The sequence below is a fragment of the Neolamprologus multifasciatus genome, chromosome 18 (genome assembly GCF_963576455.1).
Source record: "Neolamprologus multifasciatus chromosome 18, fNeoMul1.2, whole genome shotgun sequence".
In the NCBI taxonomy this organism is placed as follows: Eukaryota; Metazoa; Chordata; class Actinopteri; order Cichliformes; family Cichlidae; genus Neolamprologus; species Neolamprologus multifasciatus.
The window spans coordinates 16,132,116-16,157,228 of record NC_140456.1 but is presented as its reverse complement, the minus strand read 5'-3'; the positions used below and the strand labels follow the sequence as shown (position 1 = coordinate 16,157,228).

Genomic DNA, 25,113 nt, shown 5'->3' with positions numbered 1-25,113 from the left:
CAAAAAATTGGCCCGGGCATTTTGACTAGAGACTGGCCCGCCATTATAGGAAAACTCATAAAGCCTTTGAATGAAAACAAACGCTGTTGTGACAGTGATGTACACTGTCTTGATGGTATATATGCATCAATCTATCAATCGTTTGTTGTAAGATTCAGATAATTATTTTTTAAAAGCTAGATATTTTAAATGAGAATAAGAAAGAAAAGTATTTCCTTGTGCCCACCTATCCCTGTTAATGCCCTACCTGGCCCCCCTGGCAAAAACTTTGCTAGATCCGCCCCTGCACAGTTACCAGCTGTCAGCTACATAAAAAAAGGATCCTGGGGTTATTTGTCTCTCAGAAACAGTTCATAACTTCCCTTCAACTCGTTCATGTCACCTAAAAGGTAAACCTGTTTCTCCATCACCTGTTCAGCTCTGATGATTCAGTAAGGACATCTCCTGGTTTCATCTTCATGTTTCCCTCTCACCACATAACCAAACCGATATCATGACCAGCAGCTTTTTTGCAGCTGTGGCTCCAGCAAACATCAGCTGATAGTAGAAATTAATATTAAATAAATTATAACAACACCTGATCAAGCTTAAACGTGCTGCTGTTGTTTAACGCGACATCGGCTGGTTTCCTCTCTCTGGCGCAAAGTGACCGATAAACAAACAAGAGAGAAAAGCCGATCAGCTGATCACTGATCAGTTTTCATGATTGAAGTAGAAAGAGGAGAGGGAGGGGGAGAATGAAAGAAGAAGAGGCAGCTGTGCAGCAAAGACACAGAATAACTCAAGCTTTGTGTCTTTTTCATTGTAGCTGAATTACGGGACAAACTGTTCCTTTTCACCTCAAAACGCTTAATATTTTCTCTTAATACCAGACGGGACGGTTGGCAACTCTAATAACTTATGAACAAAATAAAGTTCAACATCGATTAACATTCATAGCACCCACCCAGCTGTATAGAAACTCCGTCATGCTAGCTAGTACGCAGTACGGAAAAAGTCAGAATAACGAAAATAAACTCCACCTAAACTTGGTTTATATCTGACCCAGATAGACTGCAGGTCATAACTTCTTACCTGAAGTTCAGTTCACACTTGGACCGGCGGCCGCCTCGGGTCTCTTTTCCTTCTGCGTCCCCTTTCTCTCATCCACCTGCTGCCTCCACCACTTGCTAATGTTACAGAATCTGTCGAAGCTCCGCGATAGCCACCACACGAAGTAACGAGTAACGACCCTATCTAAATCCCAGTAACGACTAACGCGTTCCTGATTTTGGCATAATAACTAGTTACCGTGCTCGTTACCACAATAATAACGTAGTTACTGTAACGCGTTACTTAATAACGCGTTAGTCCCAACACTGTTTATACACAAGAAAAATGAAAACATTTGTTCAGTGGAATGTTGATACGTGAGCATGTGCGTATGTGATTGTGTGTGTGTGTGTGTGTGTGTGCGCGAGGTCAGAATTGGGGAAGATTCAGATAGAAATATCAGAACACGTTTTATAAAGAACAATCAGTTCTAAGCAAGGAAAAGGTTATCATACAGTATTCTATCACATGTAAACTTATATCACTAAAAGCTTATACTGACTACTCAGTACAATTTTCCATTGACAATAATCAACACAGGATAGCTAAAGAATCAGAACATAAATATAATGAACATAATCTAGAAAAACACCAAAATAAAAGAAACCGAAAAAGCTGGGTCAAAATGACCCAGAACCGTGACAGTTTTCTTCTTAGTTATAATTTACTTGAACAATGAGTAACATGGATGGAAACAATTCTGGTAAAACAATAAACCAGAATCACACGTCTAGTGTCAACAACATGCAACACCCATTGACCCCTCAAAACTTTATTTTTCTTACTTGTGATTAACTAGAGTGATATTTGTTGCCAGTGTGCACTAATTGGTCCACAATCTCTTCATACATGCTGTCATAGAGCTGTTAACATAAACATAATATCACTGCAGGCTACAGTATGTTCTTTTGGATTTCAAAAGAGGGGAATCTCTAGGACAATTGGAAAATCGTGTCCTCAATTGATACTTAAGTGCATTATTATTTTTTCTGGACTATATAGTAAAGTGTAAATTCCCAGAAACCGATTCTGGGGGAGGAGCAAAGTTCTGCTCATTAAAGCAGGCCTGAAACTTTCCTTCACATGAATCTGTGCTGGTTAACTGAATCAGTCATGGAGCTGCTGCTGCCGATACTTCTTGGCTTTCTTGCTTGTCTGGTCGGAGGGCTGTACCTTCTCTGAGTGTTCAGACAGCAGTTTGACTCCTGCTGAACTCTTAACAGGCATTTAAAAGGTGTTTGACTGTTGCACAACCTAAGGCAAACAGAAAAAAAGTTTGTTGCTTTCTGCTTTTTTTTTGTAGTCTGTTGCTTTTGCCAATAAAAATACACTCTGAGTTTCAGTCTGTCGTCACTGTCTGCATTTGGGTCCATGCTCTCTCCACTCCACGGGTCTGCCAGCGAAGGCATGACAAGTCCTTCAATCTGGTTTATTGTTACCAGAATTGGACATCAACATCACATGTTGTTCTAGTAAATTATAACTAAGAAGTAAACAGGTTTCAACACTGTTTACTTGAGGACATAGTTTTTTTCTGGACTATTTAGTGAACAATTCCCAGAAACCCATCCTGCGTGCTGGGGGAGGAGCAAAGGTCTGTTCATTAAAGCAGGCCTGAAACTTTCCTTCACATGAATCTGTGCTGGTTAACTGAATCAGTCATGGAGCTGCTGCTGCCGATACTTCTTGGCTTTCTTGCTTGTCTGGTCGGAGGGCTGTACCTGCTCGGAGTGTTCAGACAGCGGCGACCAGGAGAACCCCCCCTCGATAAAGGGCTCCTTCCTTGGTTGGGTCATGTCTTAGAGTTTCGCAGGAACACCTTGAAGTTCCTAGAGAGAATGGAGAAGAAGCACGGTGAAATATTTACAGTACAGCTGGGAGGGTTTTATATTACATTTGTCCAGGACTCTTTTTCATTTGGGGGGTTCATTAAGGAGAGTCGGGACAAACTGGACTTTCAAAAATTTGCAGTGCATCTGGTGCACAGAGTGTTTGGATACAAAGCTGTTGAAGGGGAGCACATTGTTCTCCACAATTCCAGCAACAAGCATCTGAAGGGGGAAGGTCTGCAAGAACTGACCCAATCTTTTATGAGTAATTTGCAGAACATGATGTTGCACAACATTGGATCAGCTGCAGAGGACAGGACCTGGAAAGAAGATGGACTGTTCAGGTACAGCTACAATGTTGTTTTCAGAGCTGGATATTTGGCCTTGTTTGGCAATGTGCCACCCAAGTCAGAACAAACTGAGGAGAAAGCCAAAGAGAAAGACAGAGCTGAATCAGAAGCTTTGTTTCAGGAGTTTCGTAAATATGACCAGCTCTTCCCCAGACTAGTGTATGGTGTCCTCCCACCGATGGAAAAGTTGTCTGCAGAGAGGTTGAAGGCATACTTCTGGGATGTTCTGTCAATCCTGAAAATGAAAACCAAGGATAATATCAGTGGCTGGGTGTGGGACATACAGCAGGGTAAAGAGGAGATGGGCATCGATATGTCAATGATAAACAGATACATGCTTCTGCTTCTTTGGGCCTCTCAGGGCAACACAGGGCCTTCTTCATTCTGGCTGCTGCTCTTCCTCATGAAACACCCAGAAGCCATGAAAGCAGTGAAGGAAGAAGTGGATAAAGTTCTGAAAGAATCTGGACAGGAGGTCTGGCCTGGTGGTCCTATGGTCAACCTGACCCGTGAAATGCTGTTGAAAACACCGATCCTGGACAGTGCTGTTGAAGAGACCCTCCGACTCACTGCTGCACCCCTCCTCACCAGGGCAGTGATAAAGGACATGACCTTCAAGATGGCTGATGGGCGAGAATATTTACTTCGCAAGGGTGACAGAATTGCAATCTTTCCTTTCATTTCTGTCCAACATGATCCAGAGATCCATCCTGAGCCGCACTCATTCAAATATGACCGCTTCCTGAATCCAGACGGGACCAAGAAAACTGATTTTTACAAAGCAGGAAAGAAGGTAAAATATTACACCATGCCCTGGGGATCTGGGGTCTCCATGTGCCCTGGCCGTTTCTTTGCCACCAATGAGCTGAAACAGTTTGTTTTCCTCATGTTGGTCTATTTTGAACTTGAGCTGATGAATCCTGATGAGAAGATTCCTGAAATTGACCTCAGTCGATACGGCTTTGGAACGATGCAACCTGTCAGAGATGTCCAGTTTAGATTCAGACTCAGATGTTAAGCCAATCAGATGAAAATAAAACTGTGATTTTCTTTTTCTTTGGATCAAGATGGTTTGATGAGCACATTATGGAAACTATGGAAGCAGATTTAAATCTAAAGTTTTTGACGTGTTGGTCAACTGTAACAATTCAATATGCAAATGTACTGATATTCTAGACATGTATATGTATATTGAACACATTCTGATCATAACTCTTCATATGTAATTTGCAGATCAGCAATCAGATTAAACACATTAGAAATGATATTGATGGGCATTTTTTAAGATAACAACAATTATGATTATTGGTTATTAAGCCAATCAGATAAAAACAAAAGTCTTATCTTTAAACACCTTTTTTTCGTATAATTCTTTTGATGATACATGGAGACTTATAAAATGAAGTATGGGAACACATGTATTGCAGATTTTCTGTTACATTTTCCATATGCACATTAAGTAGAATTTTTCTGAAAATCAGTGTCAGTCGTCCATCTCCTTCTATTTATCCAGATTTTTGAATTTTCTGTGATTCTGCTTCTGCACACTTTGTTACTCTGTGAATAAACAAGTCTTTAATTGGAATAAGTCTACATGTGTATTATATTTGTACTGGTCTCATTACATATGTATATCTGTTCATCTAGTCTGGTTTGTTGAGATTAGCAAAGAGTTTCATATGGAGTTCTCTGGTGGGAAGCCTCCGGAACTGACCTCAGCACAGTTGTTATTCATAGTATATGGCATGGTTTTTTTGGTTTTCTTCAATTTGATTTGTTATATTTGTTATTTCTAGGGCTTTGTATCTTCTTCAGTTTTACCCATTGCCATGCAGAACTGCACACATCTGCAAGCCACATGGTCTGTTTTGTCATTTGCATTATCTATAACTGAACTGACTCCTCCCAGGTGCCAGCTTCTTTATTTTGATAGTGCAGCAGTCAAGAGGGGAGTGAGAACAGGGAAAGACACACAGCAAAGGGCCAACATTGAGCTGTATAGAATATGGTCACCTGCTCAGCCAGTGGGGTTTAATCTCAGAATTCAAAACAATAAAGTCATGACCAAACCTTTTTTATCTCTTGTGCAGAAAATGACCCGAGTCGAAACTTGTTTTCTTAATAGAATGAACTAGAACAACAGCTGATGTCAATGTCCAACTCATTTGTCCTCATTTTCCTGATACCTGCCGTCTGAGTTGTATCTTTTGAGAGAGGGGAGACAACCCCCCCCCCCAAATTGCATACATATGCAATTACAAGGAGAGCATCCCAAAACAAGTTAAAAAGGGTCACATATAACCAGGCTGAACAACAACAACCCAAATTCATCAAGAATCTAATATTGAATCGTGTCATACTATATCACTGTCATCAGGTGGGGTCAATGCAAAGCAAACGTAGCCTATGTTTCACCTGATGGGGTAAAATGTTGCTGTCGATCTGTGACTGTAGACATTAAAAAGTCCATAGGAAAGATGGTAGCTGATTAAACAAGTGCACACACGCATGCGCATATAGTGACATTTTATACCTTCTCCAGAACACTGTATATACTATGGCCAAAAGTTTGGATCATGATGCTGATCCAGAATTCTTCCCTTATTATTTATTCCTAGTGATATACAGATAAAGTAATAAGAATAAAAAAAATTAAGTAATAAATATAAAATAATGTATTTATGATGATTCAATTTGTACAATATTTAAACCGTAGAGATACAATAATTTTACAGCTGAAAAATCATCATTTTGTTATATTTGAAATATAAATCTAATATAATCTGTATTTTCTTTCAAATACAGTGTGTGTGTGTGTGTGTGTGTGTGTGTGTGTGTGTGTGTGTGTGTGTGTGTGTGTTTGAATATCGTAATTATAATAAGAGCTACAAACCTCTGACACCCTTACCCAGTTAGCTAGCGGCTAATGACTACCACTACTTCTGTAGTTAATAAAAGGACAGGTAATGTTTTGTTGCCCTGTCGCTCAGTGCACATACAACAATGCTCATTTGTTTCAATTCATCAGTTGCCACAAGAGAACTTAACCACGTGTACATAACAAACGAATACTCCTGTGGGCTATAGACTATAGTCAGTGTTGGGAAGGTTACTTTTAAAATGTATTCCACTACAGAATACAGAATACATGCCCCAAAATGTATTCTGTAACGTATTCCGTTACGTTACTCAATGAGAGTAACATATTCTGTATACTTTGGATTACTTAATGTATTATCATGCTGTTTACAACTACGTGAATGTACTATTGCTGTGATTTATTACTGTTACTGAAGGTCTGCGGCTCCGAACCGTAGTAAAGGGACCTCTGGCTAATAAGGTGGGTTCTGTGTCGGGCTCGTAGCCGAAAAATAGCTTTACTTTGTTGTCTGGGTCAACTTTGCTTGCGAGAGACAGAGAGAGGCGTTGAAAGGCTGCTCCAACGGAACTTATTGTTTTTGGAGGAAAACACGAACATGGTGTTCGTGGCTGCAGTGGTTATTATTATATTTACATGCTTCCAGCTCACGTTTTTGCTCGATGACAGCTCGTACTTTTCCTTTTTCTCCCTCCCTCGCTCAGAGACACATAACGGGTATGGCAGTCCATTCTCCCTTTAGCACGGACTACACTGCCTATGATGCTACATTCTTTAGAGCTATACCTGTAGCATTCTGCCTATTAGCTTAGCACAACAACAACAAAAAGGCGCTCTCTCACCCAGGAAACACGCAGAGAGAGAGCGTCACCCTGTAACCATGGCAACCGTAACGCTGCCGCCTGGAACAACAGAACATAGCTGTCAAAAAAAACCCAAAGAGTCCTGACCCGTGACAATATGAAACAGGGAAGTACCTCCGTGTAATCCATTTATTTCAACAAAGTAACTGTATTCTAAATATCACCTTTTTAATTGGTAACTGTAACGGAATACAGTTACTCATATTTTTATTTTAAATACGTAACGGCGGTACATGTATTCCGTTACTCCCCAACACTGACTATAGTGTACTCTGTACACCCTACTTACTGGTTTTTCTTGCATCAGCCATCTCCCAATCAATTTTTGTGTTTCTTCGACAGCTCCGCACTGCCCAGGTGGCAAAAAAGGCACCAAGCTTGTTCCTGGCTCGTAACCACTTATGCAAGTCAGATCCTTTCATTTAGCAAAGTTGTGATTAATAGTTTAATGTTATTGTTGAGGGCCGCAGGCAGGACTCTACACACACATTTAAAAAAAGGCTCAAGAAAAGGGCACCCATCAGGAAAGGGGCAGATGCTCAAGCCCCTGCCGGCCCCCCCTGCACGTGTCTGGTAGATAGTCGAGACTGCTGTCTGTAGTCTGCTGAAGTTCAAAAATGATTGACTGGCTTTGCATGTTTTTACATATTTGATAAAGATTTCATTTCATTTTCTTTTTGGCACTGATGAATCTGTGTTATTAAAAATGTCTTAACTGTTTTCATTAGTGGTGAGATTGAACTTTCCTGATGAGAGCACCAAAGGGATCGAGAAAACATGTGAAAGCTAAAAATCGAAGTGGTGCAACATCGGGTCAAGGTCACGGAGTTCAGGGGGAATTGCACTCTCGGAGTGTTTTTTGTTGTTTTGCTAAATGAACCTTACAAAAGATGGTTCACAGCATCGGTCATAGACCAAAGAACACTAAAGGCAAAGGCAAACTAAAACATGTCTGGCTTACTCCAATTAGACTCAGAAACTGTCATGTTTTGGCCTAAAAGAAGCATCACTGAGCTGAACCACAGAAGACAAACTCCTTGTTTTTTTTCTCCCAACGCTGTCCTAGAGATTATCCATGTGTGTGTGTTTTATGGTTGTAAAAAAAATCTGACCCTGATTTGCATTTGAAATCAGGACTTGCCTTGTGTGAATGACCTTGAAATCATTTCTGTTCATGATTAATTTGTGTTTTGAATGTCAAAATCCTTCTTATTATAACCTTCTAAGTTATTAATCAGGCAAATGCATTTATTCTTACTCTTTATCTGCAACTTTCAGCAAAATTCGCAAAAGCATTTTTGTAGCTGAGGTTTCATCACTAAAGTGGTGAGCCAGCCATTCTGTGAATGGAATTTTTAAACCTGTCAAGCATGAACAATAAATAACTGCCAAAAGTTTCTAATTTTATTTTTAGTTTTAAAACTGGAGTATGTATTTAAACTCCTGACATTCATTTTAAAATAAATTAATATAAAAATTGCATATATTCGTTTCATTTGTATCATTCTTCTAAGATTCTGTGTTTTTGTACAATTTATTGTTTATTTTAAAAACATCGGGAATGTGGGAATCTGCTGCCATCTATTGGATTTTGTTGTAGGGAACAAGTAAAAGAATCCATGCACTGAGTTGACTGAAGTCAGCCTATAACTTTGTTTTTGTTTGTTTTGGTTTTTGAGTTTTAAAACAGGCTCACATAAAACTCCAAATCTGACATTTTACAAAAAAACATTTATTTTGGAAAAACAAAAAGCAAAAACTTGTAATGTACATAGAAAATTGAACTAAAAATTGAAACAGACTACGATATACATGAATCGTCTCAATTTCTAAGTGTACATGTCACATCAATTACGGAAAAATAATTATACAAAAAAGAACATTCACAATAATAATTAATAACCAATAATCATAATTGTTGTTATCTTAAACAATGCCCATCAATATCATTTCTAACTGGATTTAATCTGATTGCTGATCTGCAAATTACTTAAAGAAGAAGAGTTATGATCAGAATGTGTTCAATATACATATACATGTCTAGAATATCAGTGCATTTGCATATTGAATTGTTAAACTGTTGACCAACGCGTCAAAAACTTTAGATTTAAATCTGCTTCCATAATTTCCATAATGTGCTCATCAAACCATCTTGATCCAAAGAAAAAGAAAATCACAATTTTGTTTTCATCTGATTGGCTTAATATCTGAGTCTGAATCTGAACTGGACATCTCTGACAGGTTGCATCGTTCCAAATCCGTATCGACTGAGGTCAGTTTCAGGAATCTTCTCATCAGGATCATCAGCTCAAGTTCAAAATAGACCAACATGAGGAAAACAAACTGTTTCAGCTCATTGGTGGCAAAGAAAACGGCCAGGGCACATGGAGACCCCGGATCCCCAGGGCATTGTGTAATATTTTACCTTCTTTCCTTCTTTGTAAAAAATCAGTTTTCCTGGTCCTGTCTGGATTCAGGAAGCGGTCATATTTGAATGAATGCGGCTCAGGATGGATCTCTGGGTCATGGTGGACAGAACTGAAAGGAAAGATTGCAATTCTGTCACCCTTGCGAAGTAAATATTCACGCCCATCAGCCATCTTGAAGGTCATGTCCTTTATCACTGCCCTGGTGAGGAGGGGTGCAGCAGTGAGTCGGAGGGTCTCTTCAACAGCACTGTCCAGGATCGGTGTTTTCAACAGCATTTCACGGGTCAGGTTGACCATAGGACCACCAGGCCGGACCTCCTGTCCAGATTCTTTCAGAACTTTATCCACTTCTTCCTTCACTGCTTTCATGGCTTCTGGGTGTTTCATGAGGAAGAGGAGCAGCCAGAATGAAGAAGGCCCTGTGTTGCTCTGAGAGGCCCAAAGAAGCAGAAGCATGTATCTGTTTATCATTGACATATCGATGCCCATCTCCTCTTTACCCTGCTGTATGTCCCACACCCAGCCACTGATATTATCCTTGGTTTTCATTTACAGTATTGACAGAACATCCCAGAAGTATGCCTTCAACCTCTCTGCAGACAACTTTTCCATCGGTGGGAGGACCCCATACACTAGTCTGGGGAAGAGCTGGTCATATTTACGAAACTCATGAAACAAAGCTTCTGATTCAGCTCTGTCTTTCTCTTTGGCTTTCTCCTCACTTTGTTCTGACTTGGGTGGCACATTGCCAAACAAGGCCAAATATCCAGCTCTGAAAACAACATTGTAGCTGTACCTGAACAGTCCATCTTCTTTCCAAGTCCTGTCCTCTGCAGCTGATCCAATGTTGTGCAACATCATGTTCTGCAAATTACTCATAAAAGATTGGGTCAGTTCTTGCAGACCTTCCCCCTTCAGGTGCTTGTTGCTGGAATTGTGGAGAACAATGTGCTCCCCTTCAACACCTTTGTATCCAAACACTCTGTGCACCAGATGCACTGCAAACTTTCGAAAGTCCAGTTTGTCCCGACTCTCCTTAATGAACCCCCCAAATGAAAAAGGGTCCTGGACAAATGTAATATAAAACCCTCCCAGCTGTACTGTAAATATTTCATCGTGCTTCTTCTCCATTCTCTCTAGGAACTTCAAGGTGTTCCTGCGAAACTCTAAGACATGACCCAACCAAGGAATGAGCCCTTTATCGAGGGGGGGTTCTCCTGGTCGCCGCTGTCTGAACACTCCGAGAAGGTACAGCCCTCCGACCAGACAAGCAAGAAAGCCAAGAAGTATCGGCAGCAGCTCCATGACTGATTCAGTTAACCAGCACAGATTCATCTGAAGGAAAGTTTCAGGTCTGCTTTAATGAGCAGACCTTTGCTCCTCCCCTTTGACAAGCCCAATGGGTTTCAGCTTGAATGGAACTGATTAATATAAATAGTCCTGGAAAAAAAGCAAAGGTCTCCTGAATACAAGCAACAATTCACATTGTGTTCAATCAACAATGTACTTTCGCGAAAGAATAATTTTCATCTTAATTGCTTATAATTACCGTTATGCAATCCGATAACATTCAAACATCCTTAAAATCAAGATCAACAACCCGTAAATGGTCTTTGAAGTGTCAAATTTCTCTGGAACTGAGTGTACCCGAACCGCCGTTCCTGTGACGTACTTGGACTGAACACAGGTCTGGGCCGGCTTCTCCCCAACAACGTGCGCGAGCCACTGTCCTTGTGATGAGCCGTACCCAACACAAGCCTGGGGCCTCAAACCACCAGGTTTTCCTCCCGGAGACTCGAACTCCGGGGTCGGCCAGCGTTCCCCCCCTCGGCCAGACAAAAACTCTCCATGACTGTATACAAAGTTAGCTACAACTCACCCATCTGCAGAAGTCCCCTCAAAATCGATGATCTCGGTGGTGACTGAAACACACGGCTCCGTGACTCCTCCATTTCCTTTGCTTCAACAGCTGGTAGGACAAAGGTACCTTTTCCCTCAGGGGTGATCAGCCCGTCCACGGAACCGTTGTTCAGCGACCACACGGACCACCCTGCTCGCAGCGCCATTTTGTTATGGAAGTTTTTCCACTTAAATAAAGCCTGCAGACGAGCGGTGAGCGGTAGCTAACATTCTTTTATTTCCAAGCACACACAAAGAACATACAACCAAGCTTGTGGAGCCCCATGGCCGCGGGACCGACGGTCAGCAGAGTCTCACTGAGCCAAAGTCAACCTCTCAGTTAAATACCTTCTCCAGGAACAAAAGGCAGTACACAGCTGTTTCACACCTTAAAGTTCACACTCCCTTGCTACTTCCCAGAGTCCTCAAGAGACAAAAGACTGGTCCTCTGGAGTTCCTGTTTCCCCAACATTTTGCTACACCCCCTACCATTTTGTCTCAAGTATGAGTGTCAGACATGTTAAAACAATGAAATAATGTGATTAATACCTTAGTGAAAGAAATTCCTCTACACTGAGTAAATCGGTTAGGCTGAGATTAAAGTTATAGTTTTTACACAGCTGAATAAACGTCAAGCAGACAACTGATTATCAGAAGTGTGAGATGCTCGAGAATATACTCCGGTGTCCCGTTATATTTTAGATAACAATGAGTTTATTAAACTTCACCGAAACAATCTGCAAATTTCATTCAAATTTAATAAAAGAAAAGCGTGGAAGCTGTCCCAAGGAAGCTGTCCCACTCAGACCCATAGTCAGTAGCATAAACTCAGCCACTTATAACATTGCAAAACACCTTGCTACCATCCTTGCTCCTCTCGTGGGGAACACCCCACACCACATCAAGAACTCCACCGACTTCACTGACAAGGTCCAGAAACTTACCCTGGATCCAGATGAAACCATGGTGTCCTTTGATGTAGTCTCTCTCTTCACTTGCATACCCACCACGGAGGCCGTGGAGACTGTCAGAAAACGACTACAAGAAGACAGCTCCTTGGAGGACAGGACCAACTTCACACCCGATCAGATTTGCACACTGTTAGACCTCTGCCTTACCACAACATACTTCAAATACAACGAAGGCTATTACAGACAAAAACATGGCTGTGCCATGGGCTCCCCCGTGTCACCTATTGTAGCCAACCTTTACGTGGAGGAAGTGGAAAGGAAGGCTCTTGGCTCTTTCAAAGGAAGAGTACCCAGCCACTGGTACAGATATGTAGACAACACCTGGGTCAAAATCAAGACACGAAAAGTGGAATCCTTCACTGTGCACATTAACGCTGTGGACAAAAACATCAAGTTCACCAGGGAAGACACAAAGGACGACTGTTTGCCTTTCCTGGACTGCGCTGTGCACATTGAAGAGAATGGCAACCTCAACATCGAAGTTTACCGGAAGCCCACACACACGGACCAGTACCTCCTGTTTGACTCCCATCACCCTCTGGAACACAACCTTGGAGTAATTAGGACCCTACACCACCGGGCAGAACATGTTCCCTCTAAGCCTGAAGGGAAAAAGAAGGAACACACACATGTAAAGGAAGCACTCAAAACGTGCGGCTATCCTAAATGGGCGTTTTTAAAGTCAGCAAAGAGGCACAGAAAAGAAGATCAGACACCAGCGAGGGAGGATAAGAAGGACAGACGCAACAACATTGTCATCCCCTATGTAGCCGGTGTATCAGAAAAACTCAGGAGGGTTTTCTCCAAGCATGACATCCCGGTGTACTTCAGACCTAGCAACACGCTCAGACAAAAACTGGTTCACCCGAAAGACAAAACGCCAAAACACAGACTTAACAATGTGGTGTATGCCGTACAGTGCAGCGAGGAATGCCCAGACCTCTACATTGGAGAGACCAAACAGCCACTTCACAAGCGCATGGCACAACACAGAAGAGCCACCTCCACAGGACAAGACTCAGCTGTCCATCTGCATCTTAAGGATAAAGGACACTCTTTCGAGGATGCCAATGTTCACATTTTGGACAGAGAGGACAGATGGTTTGAAAGAGGAGTGAAAGAAGCCATCTATGTCCACTGTGAGCGACCATCTTTGAACAGAGGCGGTGCTTTACGACACCAACTCTCTGCCATCTATAATCCAGTTTTGAGATCCCTTCCCAGACGCCTTAACGCCCACTCACATCCTGGGCCATCTGACCTCAGGAATTCGCATGATAAGGTGGGGCCAGGTTTCACAATAAACTCACCCGAAACTCTGGCTGATTGGGACCCACACCCAGTTCCACACCTTGGCTCAGGCGATTAGAGGATCATCAGGGGGTCCTTTTGTCCCTCTGTGGGGGGACACTCCCACTAGGTTTATATCTGGGACTCCCCACCATTCGACCTTAGAACTGAAGAAGCTTCTCGGATGAGAGGTGAAACGTCTTCAAGTAACTTAAAGAAGTCCAGACGCTTTTCTTTGCAAGCTCCTTTGACTATGATGACCTGGATGACTGAGAACCTTCACAGACAAATTTAATAAACTATCATCTTGTCTTTATTTTTAGTTAGCACATACCTTAAACACTTAGAGCTGTAAGCTAATGATAGTTATATGAGAGCAGATGCACGCTGGTGCAATAAGCTGTACGCTGTACATCCAATGGATGCATGATCTGATTAGTCGACTAATTGCAAAAATAATCTGTGACTAGTCGACTATCAAAATAATCGTTTGTGGCAGCCCTAGTTGAAAACGTGTTTTCCGACGATGTTTGCTCTGTAGTAAAATTAGCGATATTTGACTGCCCTGTTGATCTCATTGAAATGTATACAGCCTATTTAAAATCTAAAACTTAACATTGTCCGTAGCCTGCTGTTGTTACCACTGTCCTGTTTGAAATGTAATGAGAGAAACTGGTTATTTTGCCATATGTGCATGTGCCGATATTGAACCCAAGGTACTAACTAGCTAACTGACTGGATGCCCATTAACCTTATAACTCCTGTTGTGTGTGTGTGTGTGTGTGTGTGTGTACAGATTGTCAGTCCAAAGAGGGAGAGAGGAAAGAGGGGAACGTGAGAACAAAGTACAAGATCAGGAAGTACCAGGTAAGAAAACAGACAGGGAGTACTAACAGGCAAAACAGTAACTGTTTAACTGGCAAAGAAAAAGAAAGACAAACAACTCATACAATCTGGAAGTTGTGTTCTCCCTATATTAAAGCTGCTATACAGAATCTGCAAAACAAACTGGGTTGTCAGCCCTGGCACTGCATTACCATATTGAGCTTCAGTCAGAGGAAGTCACGGTTGCCAAAGATTTTATAAAGCTCAAGAGTGAGGCTGGTGCCATTCCAGATATGTTAACATTGTACAATCTTCTGGATAATCAGATCTTCCCCAAACTGAAAACTGTTATTCAGGTTGCCCTAACAAACCCATTTAGCAGCTGTAGCTGTGAAAGGTCTTTTAGTGTCTTGAGTCAGCTCCATACCTGGCTGAGAAGGACCATGGGTCAAAGCAGACTCCAGCACCTGGCTGTGATGTCAGTTGAGAAAGAGATGCGTGAGAGACTTGACCACCAAAATGTGATAGACAGATTTACCAACCTCAAGGTGAGGCGACATAGGTTAAAAGAAAAGAAAAAATCTGCAGAGCCATAGTAGTATCTGCAGTAAAGATATTTTCATACATTGTATACATTGTACCAAAGGCCAAGTGTCTCCATTTTCTAATAATATTTTTGTATATTTCAAGGACTCTTCTATTTTTGGTGTATTTTTTATGTATCTGTATTGTATTATACACAGTGTTGGGTAAGTTACTTTAAAATAGTAACTTAGTTACATTACTAGTTACTTCTATCAAAAGTAACTCAGTTACTTCAAGTTACTCGTTACTTTCAAAGTAACTAGTTACTAGGGAAAGTAACTTTGGTTTTACTCAGAATTCTCTTGTTAATGTGTTGCTTCCATAACTTTGCCAGTCTTCTAGCTTGCTTACTTGCCACAAGTGCATTGTGCCACCTACCAATAGAAAGGAAAAGATAATGTGCATATTTCCACGAGAGAAATCCCACGCCTGGACCGTCATTGACTGCTGCCATGATTCTAGCCTACGTCACAGCGTCATGTGCGCCTTTTACATCCAACACAAAAACTGCAGTCGTGGTACTTTGATTGTACTCAGAACTCGGAAATTCTGCCTTCTGAATAGGAAGATGTAGGCAACACCAGACTGCAGATGAGCTGCATACAGGGCTGGACTGGGACAAAAAAATCGGCCTGGGCATTTTGACTAGAGACCGGCCCACCATTATAGGAAAGATCATAAAGCCTTTGAATGAAAACAAACGCTGTTGTGACAGTGATGTACACTGTTTTGATGGTATATATGCATCAATCTATCAATCCTTTGTTGTAAGATTCAGATAATTCTTTTTTAAAAGTGAGACATTTTAAATGAGAATAAGAAAGAAAAGTATTTCTTTGTGCCCACCTTTCCCTGTTAATGCCCAACCTGGCCCCCCTGGCAAAACTTTGCTAGATCCGCACCTGCACAGTTACGAGCTGTCAGCTACCTAAAAAGGATCCTGGGGTTATTTGTCTCTCAGAAACAGTTCATAACTTCCCTTCAACTCATTCCTGTCACCTAAAAGGTAAACCTGTTTCTCCATCACCTGTTCAGCTCTGATGATTCAGTAAGGACATCTCCTGGTTTCATCTTCATGTTTCCCTCTCACCACATAACCAAACCGATATCATGACCAGCAGCTTTTTTGCAGCTGTGGCTCCAGCAAACATCAGCCGATAATAGAAATTAATATTAAATAAATTCTAACAACACCTGATCAAGCTTAAACGTGCTGCTGTTGTTTAACGCGACATTCGCTAGTTTCCTGTTTCTGGCGCAAAGTGGGCGATAAACAAGCAAGAGAGCCGATCAGCTGATCATTGATCAGTTTTCATGATTGAAGTAGAAACGGGAGAGGGAGGGGGGAGAATGAGAGAAGAAGAGACAGCTGTGCAGCAAAGACACAGAATAACTCCAGCTTTGTGCCTTTTTTCATTGTAGCTGAATTACGGGACAAACTGTTCCTTTTCACCTCAATAAGAAACGCGTAATATTTTCTCTGAATACCAGACGGGACGGTTGGCAACTCTAATAACTTATGAACAAAATAAAGTTTAACATCGTTAACATCATAGCACCCACCCAGCTGTATAGAAACTCCGTCATGCTAGCTAGTACGCAGTACGGAAAAAGTCAGAATAACGAAAATAAACTCCACCTAAACTTGGTTTATATCTGACCCAGATAGACTGCAGGTCATAACTTCTTACCTGAAGTTCACACTTGGACCGGCGGCTGCCTCGGGTCTCTTTTCCTTCTGCGTCCCCTTTCCCTCATCCACCTGCTGGCCTCCACCAATTGCTAATGTTATTGAATCTGTGGAAGCTCCGCGATGCCGCCACACGAAGTAACGAGTAACGACCCTATCTAAATCCCAGTAACGACTAATCCTTCCTGATTTTGGCATAATAACTAGTTACCGTGCTCGTTACCACAATAATAACGTAGTTACTGTAACGCGTTACTTAATAACGCGTTAGTCCCAACACTGATTATACATACACTTTAGAAGTGAATCTCTGTCCAAAAAATGCACACAGTTTACTTTTTACTCACTATGAGCATCATTTATCATTTTTCCCCAGTAATTAAGGTTAGGATATGTATATATTTTTAATTCCAATCCATTCTTCTTTGGCAGCATTTTAATAACCTTGATCAGATTTGATGGTTTTGTTACAGACTTTTCAAAAAAGTGTTTTGCTATTCTTTCAAAAAATGTGGGGATTAAATTGTGTTAAAATGTACAAAACAGTGATGTCATGTTTTGTGACGAGGACCCAGGCACAGAGAGACTTGATGAATTTAAGAAACTTATGATTTAATAGAGAAATTTGCAGACTTGCACAGAGAGGGTAAAATTATGATGACTGATAATGGAGATGAAGACAACAGACGATGAGGACAGAGAGGAACAGGGGTTTAAATGCACCAAGGAGGCAATCAGACAGAACTCGGGACAACTGGAGGCATTTAGGGATGCAGGGACTGACAGAGACGGGGAAGAAGTCTCATTGTGATGAGTAAAGTTTACCTTGCCTGGATGGGCAGCTCTCTGGGTGCTCAGCACCCCCAAAGCTGTGATCCTAGAATCGCCCCTGCCTTAAAGCAGGTAAGAGGGAGTCCTCTTCAGTTCGGTGGAAGTGTCTTTACGTGCTTTTTAAAGTGTAGCTCATCTTAATTCTCGAGTTGCTGCTTTTCCACATTTTTGTCCCGCACCACACGGAAAGGCCTCGCAGTTGAATAAAAATTCTTCCCTTTCAAAATATATAATATTTAAATATAATACTACTTAAAAGTGTCGCGTCATATCAGGCACAGTTGTTTAATGTTAGGTCTGTGAAAGATAGGTCTAGTCCATGCCATTCATCTGTCATCTCTGAAGTTTTCATGTCCTGTTAATAGCGACTCTCGGACCTCTTTCGTGGGAACGACTTTTAAAGCCTGATTTTGGAAAACATTTTTGTGTGAGGCACAGCCTGATACTTCCTGACATGTTTCTCTTTGCGTTTTATTGGTTTCTATCAGCACTGAATTAGCTTGCAATCTGTACTGCTACACGGTCAACAAACGTTTGAACTCAGTCGACCTCGTTCTTGTTTCAGGTGAGATGTCTTCTTATGAGGAGAGTGAGTCCAAATTCTGACGAAAGGCAAAGGAGAATCCATTTGTCCCAGTCGGTGAGTACATATTATGACAAGGACAAATAAAATATGTGCTCACAAACACAAAAGTTTAAGTTTTGGGGTTTATTGAGTGAGTTTTTTAGAGGATTTGGGGGATATGTTGCTGTCTTATTTTTGTTTTAATGACTTTTGCTTTTTGCAAGGATGGCTGGATTTGTTGCTATTGTTGGCTACAGGCTGATGAAAATGAAAGAGGCGTGGAGATACAAAAATGTCGGTGCAGCTGATTTACATGCGTGTAGCTGCCCAAGGCTTTGTGGTGGGAGCAATGACTGTTGGTGGGTCATCTTTCAGTTCTTACTGCCAAACTGCAACCAGTTTTTTATTTTTGATTTGTGGTTTGAACCTGAAATCATAATACTATAAACACGGGTCATTTCCCATGCTTCTTTTGTTTTGTTGTTGTTTTCAGGTGTCCTGTTCTCCATGTACAGAGAGTAATTTGCAAAGCCTATTGAACAAGAACAGAAAGCAAACCAACCCAAGTGAACATGGCCTCTTGGACTCATATTTTATGTCCCTTAGTATTGCCTCATATTAAGGTGTGCACAAAATTTGTTTCACAGACGTCCTGATGAGAAAACAATCTATATAGCCATTATTTTGAAACTGTGTGGAGACAAAGGCTTTAATTCTGTAGCTTTTATGCAGTTTCATTGCATATGCCAGCTGTACTGTAAATATTTCACCGTGCTTCTTCTCCATTCTCTCTAGGAACTTCAAGGTGTTCCTGCGAAAGTCTAAGACATGACCTATCCAAGGAAGGAGCCCTTTATCGAGGGGGGGGTTCTCCTGGTCGCTGCTGTCTGAACACTCCGAGAAGGTACAGCCCTCCGACCAGATAAGCAAGAAAGCCAAGAAGTATCGGCAGCAGCAGCTCCATGACTGATTCAGTTAACCAGCACAGATTCATGTGAAGGAAAGTTTCAGGCCTGCTTTAATGAACAGACCTTTGCTCCTCCCCCAGCACGCAGGATGGGTTTCTGGGAATTGTTCACTAAATAGTCCAGAAAAAAACTTTGTCCTTATTAAGTAAACAGTGTTAAAACCTGTTTACTTCTTAAGTTATAATTTACTAGAACAGCATGTTCTAGTAGTTGTCTTCCTCAGCGTCAACGGCGAAACTCTTTCATTTTATTTTAAGATTTTGCTGTTCAAAATCTCCTCGTGACAATCCTTTGGAAGCCCAGTGGTGCAGCCCACTGTCGTTTGGCTGCTGTCCTGCAAATGGTCCCTGCTTCCCACTGGTCTTGTTGAAGCGTTCTCTCCCAGTCATGGTCTGCATCTGCACCTCAGTCAATCCTTCCATATCCCTCATGTCACAGTTCCTGCAATTTAAAAATGAAAACTTCCCCGGAAAACCCTCTTTTGCCCTATGTCAGCTTAACACAATTAGACATGCACAATGAAGTTGTGCATTGTCTCTTAAAAATTCCCAGGGCTTCTCCCCTGAAGTAGCTTCACTCCAGGCCCTGTCATAAGAAAAAACATTAGCCAGTGGTGTGTCCTGCTGTAAATCATGTGATTAGATCATATGATTAGCCCTCTGCTGTGGAAAAAGAGATGTAGATGTTAGCGCAGCACATGCAGCACTGCATGCACACTTTCTCACAGTGACCTCTGCACTGTAAACAATACAAGGTCATGAATACCCCTGGTAAATTCACAAAGACACAGAAAGTGGCAATTAAAAGGTTAAGTCAGCACGGCCCCAAAGCCCATGTAACCCAGGATGTTGCTGTCACCTTTCTGCTTCTGTAAAAAGAAACATACATAAATCCACCCTTTTGTCAGGTCAAGGTGGAGGTGCAATCTTGCATACTGGTGTCAACTTAGTCAAAGCTTTTGTCAGTCCAGTCAGTCCCCATTTTTATTTGCTGACAGTAGAACCTCCCGTGATGCAATAAGTTTCTACTGCCAGCAATGACATCATTTCAAAAAAGGAAAAAAGAAGAATTTAGACTGGATTACCTCGCTGAATCCTTTTTGACAGGGACTTGTTTTCTGATTGTCCCATATAAGTGGCTTTCTCCCCAGCCCATTTTAATTTTGGAGAAGCTCACTTGCGATTCTTCAACATGTTGTGTAGCACTTTCGATTCCGATCTTGCAGGCCTGCATGAAAAAGAGAAAATTGCCAAACAAAAAATTTCAGTGCACTGTTAAAAATCAAAAAATACGAAGGCCTAGTTTTAGAAGTTGTCTAAGCACACTCTCTTAGAATGATGAAAAAACAAAACTAATTGGCAGGTTCAAAGTGGTACCAAAGGAAAATGCATCAGTAAATCTCACCTCACACAACAGCAATATTCTGTTAGACAATGAGTTTTGTTTTTCCCCATGTACCCAGATGTGTGTCATGATAAGACCTCCCTCACACATCAGAAACTCTATAATCTATTAGTCCCCACTCATCTGACCCTCCCGCAGCATTCTGTTCACCCCTGCAATGATTCAATCATCCTTCCCCAATAATACTAGTTCACTAGTCTATGTATCACTTTTTAACCTACTAAGTAAACCGGACAAGATGATGGTAACAGAAATGCTTAAAATACTGTTTGGTCTTCATGAGCTTCATTGCATGTGTGTATGTGTTAGTAGGATTAATGCATTTTTCTGTTTGTGTAATTTTTGTGTACCTCTCCTCTTCGCGGTGCTCCAGACACTTTTCAATTCTCCACGCAAGGCAGTCGTTTTTTCTTCCCAGTTTCCTAAACCCAAATTTCATTCCCACACTAAAACGGTTTCCTCCATGTTGTCCCCTGCTCCTTCGACTGTGGTCTCATCTCATCTCTCTCCCCCCCCACCACCACCCTTGCAGCAGTCCAGTGAGAGTCAGTTGTCTTTCAGCTTTGTCCTGTGTCTTTAACACTCTCATCTTGCCATTTTTGCGCCAAAAGTGGCAACTGTCCAACTCAAGCAGTCTTTTCAAAAGTCCATTCACACACAGTGAAGGTGCAGCTCGTTGGAAATGCACATCCATCCATCCAGTCATGATGATGCCCTTTTTCTCCTTGCTGCTACTGTCTTGCACAGCTGCTGCTGCTGGACCTTTTCTTCACTGCTCAGGATACTGCCATGAGCTCTTGAAATCCATCTCGTTGTTCTGGAACTGCATTTCTTGTCTTCAGGGAGAGATTTTTGGAGGTGTGTTCTCAGGGTGACAAACACATGGAAGTTAAGCTGTAAAACAATTCAGCCAAAACTTGGCTTGAGTGTTTCTAATCATGTTAACCTGTAATTTTCTTCCGACTGCTGCACGTGGAAAATTGATCAGGGTCTGTTCTTCACCTGCAAGTACAAACTGAGACATTTTGATCCTAAAACAGAAAACCCTTTCCCTAATTTTGTTGCTTATTTTCATCAACAATTCTGCTAAAAAAAAAAAAAAGTTTTGTGTGTCCACCCTAGGGGAGCTGGTGGCCTGCAGTACCACCCTCTCCCCAGTTGGAAACAACTTTTACACACATTTCTACACTCCTCTCTTTTTTTTTTTTTTTTTTTTCCTTGTTTTGTTCCCCATTTTCTATTTTTAACCCCATTTTTCTGTTTTTACACACACATCAACTTTTCCCACACAACCATTCTCTGCAATCTTACACACCACACATTTACTCAATTTTTACCATACAGTCACGTATTGAGTTTTGTCTCTGGCTGGCTGGTGGAGCGCTGCTACTAGATCTAGATCCCATATTTACATTCAGAGCGTCCCCTGCAATGGCCTTCTTCCCTTACCGGCAGAAAAGTGCTAAAATACAGTCACTCCGCGCACTGTGTTGTGCAGAAGTGATTATCAACGGTGGACTCAAACCACCGTTCCCTGTGATGGACCGGTGTTTTTGCAATTACTCTGGCAGACGACTGCTTTTCTTTTGCACAACACCGGAACCGAACACAAGCCTGGGGACTCGAACCCCAGGATTTTCCCTCCGAAGACTCGAACTCCGGAACAGCAAGAACTTCACCGCTCGGCCAGACAAAAAAACTCCCCATAACTGTATACAAAGTTAGCTACAACTCACCCATCTGCAGCAGTCCCCTCAAAATCGATGATCTCGGTGGTAACTGAAACACACGGCTCCGTGACTCCTCCATTTCCTTTGCTTCAACAGCTGGTAGGACAAAGGTACCTTTTTCCTCAGGGGTGATCAGCCCATCCACGGAACCGTAGTTCAGCGACCACACGGACCATCCCATCCTTGTCGCCATTTTGTTGTGGAAGTTTTCCACTTAAATAAAGCCTGCAGACGAGCGGTGAGCGGTAGCTAACATTCTTTAATCAAAGCACACAAAGACAACATACAACCAAGCTTGATGAAGAGCCTACATGACCACGGGGCAGGGTCTGCAGAATCTCCCTGAGCCTAGCATGGCTCTCAGTTAAATACCTTCTCCAGGAACAAAAGGCAGTACACAGCTGTTTCACACCTTAAGGTTCACACTCCCTTGCTACTTCCCAGAGTCCTGAAGAGACAAAAGACTGGTCCTCTGGAGTTCCTGTTTCCCCCAACATCCTTACTACACCCCCTACCATTTGTCTTAAGTATGAGTGTCAGACATGTTAAAATCCAGTGGCACCAAGGCATTACAATAACATAATGTGATTAATACCTAGGTAAAAGAAATTCCTATACAATGTTGATGTCCAATTCTGGTGAAAATAAACCAGAATGAAGGACTTGTCACGCCTTCGCTGGCAGACCCGTGGAATGGAGAGAGCGTGGACCCAAATGCAGACAGTGACGACAGACTGAAACTCAGAGTGTATTTTTATTGGCAAAAGGAACAGAATACAAAAAAAAAAGCAGAAAGCAACAAACTTTTTTTCTGTCCTTCGACAGAGCCACCATCGAGTGTGTAATAATCTATTGCATCTGGATAGACTTGTAGTCAAGACCGCCTAATCCGAGACAAGACCAGAGGGTATCGAGACCAAGACAAGACCAAGACCAGAGGGTATCGAGACCAAGACAAGACCAAGACCGAGACGAGACGAGACGAGACCAAGACCAAGACTGAGACAAAAAAAGTCTTTAAACTGCAGCCAGATGCTGCTTCGTTTACGGGTCTCGGGCATATTTATGTGTTTTTGCTTTCGCACAGCCCTCCTCACCGCTGTCTACTGTCTCACTCACTCACTGAAAGGACTGACGCATGCTCCACTTGACTGTTGCGTCTCTCACCCTCTCTGTTTTTCACATAATGATATTATCCTATATCCTCGCATGTGATTGGCCACAATATGGAGGGATTGGAGCGTAGCTGAGCCACTGTGTGAGAGCTGAGCAGCCAAAGGAAATTAAGTGGGGGTAGAAATGACTGAAAGATTATTAGGCTCTGTTTTGAGCTTTGTTCAAAAAAAAGAATGACTTCATATATATACATACATATATGTATATGTGTGCATGTATATGTGTATACACACACACACACACACACACACACACACACACACACACACACACACACACAGTTTTTTAATTAAGCAGCAAGGCAGAACAAAGTCAGGCCTGTATCAAGACACAGGGACTAAACCCCAATTCAACCAGACCCAGAACTGATCCAGAATTAAAACAGGACTACAACAGTAACCAAGACAGAACCAGAATCAGAACTAGATGATAGCAGCACTAAAAATCATCAAATCATCTTAGACCTGCACTACACTTATTTTTTAATTCTACCAAAGTACACTATTTAGATTCTGAAAAGTTTATATAATTATTCAGCCTTGTTGAGCAAACAAGCCTGCATAACTTAATAAATATAGAATTTTAAAAGTAACAAACGCTATCTAAAAAGATACAATAGGTACGAGATACATGTTCTGATGAGTTTTTGGCAAACAACCATTTGACTAACTTGTGTGTCTCACCTGCTCTTGTTCCATCTCTGTTCTGTCGTCATTTTCGTCGTCTCTCTCCCTCTCTGTTCCTCTCTCTCCCTCTTTGTGCTGACAATCAAGCCAAACACAAATATACAGTGGAAACCAGATATTTACATACTCTTCAGATAAAAACAAACACTTTTTAATTGTAACATCAAATCAGACTAAATGTTTTTGTTTAGATTGATAAATATAAAAAACATATTTGTTAACTTTAAGAGTAAAGAGAGAAACTGTCTCTATTTCTTAATTGTAAATGGCACCAAATTGTATTCAAAATTGAGCCACACTTATGGAGCTCCACAATTCTTTTCCAGAATTCTTTTCCTGGTGTTTTGGTTGACATCTCTTGATTTTTCAAAGAAACTTTCCCATTTCAAAGAAACAGGCTCTGTGTTTTGCCTTATATGCATCCACAGCTGTGCCACCAATTTACCCACATGGACTCTACTAACCAATCAGAAGCTTCTTAAGCTCAGAATGGAATCATCTGGAGTTTTCTTAATTAATCTTAATTAACAATAAACTTAGTGTATATGTACTCCTACATTTGATGAAAGTGATTAAAATAGACAGCTCCCTCTTTTTATTCTGACATTTAACTTATTCAAAAGACATTGCAACATTTATTTATCTAAAACAAAAGTTTACTCTAAATTGATGTTTAACAGTAAAAAAAGGTTTTATGTTTTCTCCCTAAAGTGTATGTAAATATCTGGTTTCAACTGTGAATATACTGCTGTGTATTGAAATTCCTCTTGTTTTGCATAGATATACTGAACATACAACAACAACATACAAAGCATAATATATAAAATAACATCTACCTGAGTTTTTTCTTTGAAAGAAGCTCCTTATGTCCATTGTTGTGTTCATCAGTACACAACTGAAACCGATTTAGAGAGTTTGTTTAGCCGTGGAGGGTAACAACTGAAAATATGAGATGTAAGCTAAGACTCTCTAAAAAAAAAAAAAAAATCAGCATTGTCGTTCGGCTTTTTATTTATCCATTTGTTGATTCACTCGAAGAGTAAGTAACGCAA

General features: G+C 41.3%; 2 protein-coding genes and 1 pseudogene across 2 annotated transcripts; 2 read left to right on the top strand and 1 right to left on the bottom strand.

Moving 5' to 3' along the window:
- The first annotated feature begins 2,676 nt into the window (after positions 1 to 2,676).
- LOC146497629 (5-beta-cholestane-3-alpha,7-alpha-diol 12-alpha-hydroxylase-like) lies at positions 2,677 to 4,859 on the top strand. Its single transcript, XM_085141309.1, has one exon. The coding sequence runs from the start codon at positions 2,724 to 2,726 to the stop codon at positions 4,287 to 4,289; it is 1,566 nt and encodes a 521-aa protein (XP_084997435.1). The 5' UTR covers positions 2,677 to 2,723; the 3' UTR covers positions 4,290 to 4,859.
- Positions 4,860 to 8,778: 3,919 nt separating this feature from the next.
- LOC146497628 (7-alpha-hydroxycholest-4-en-3-one 12-alpha-hydroxylase-like) lies at positions 8,779 to 10,763 on the bottom strand (annotated as a pseudogene).
- A 7,299-nt stretch (positions 10,764 to 18,062) lies between these two features.
- LOC146497627 (HIG1 domain family member 1A, mitochondrial-like) lies at positions 18,063 to 18,917 on the top strand. Its single transcript, XM_085141888.1, is given in 4 exon segments — positions 18,063 to 18,176; positions 18,322 to 18,367; positions 18,369 to 18,456; positions 18,591 to 18,917. Coding segments are annotated over 4 exon segments (237 nt in total). The 5' UTR covers positions 18,063 to 18,102; the 3' UTR covers positions 18,620 to 18,917.
- The last annotated feature ends 6,196 nt before the right edge of the window (positions 18,918 to 25,113 follow it).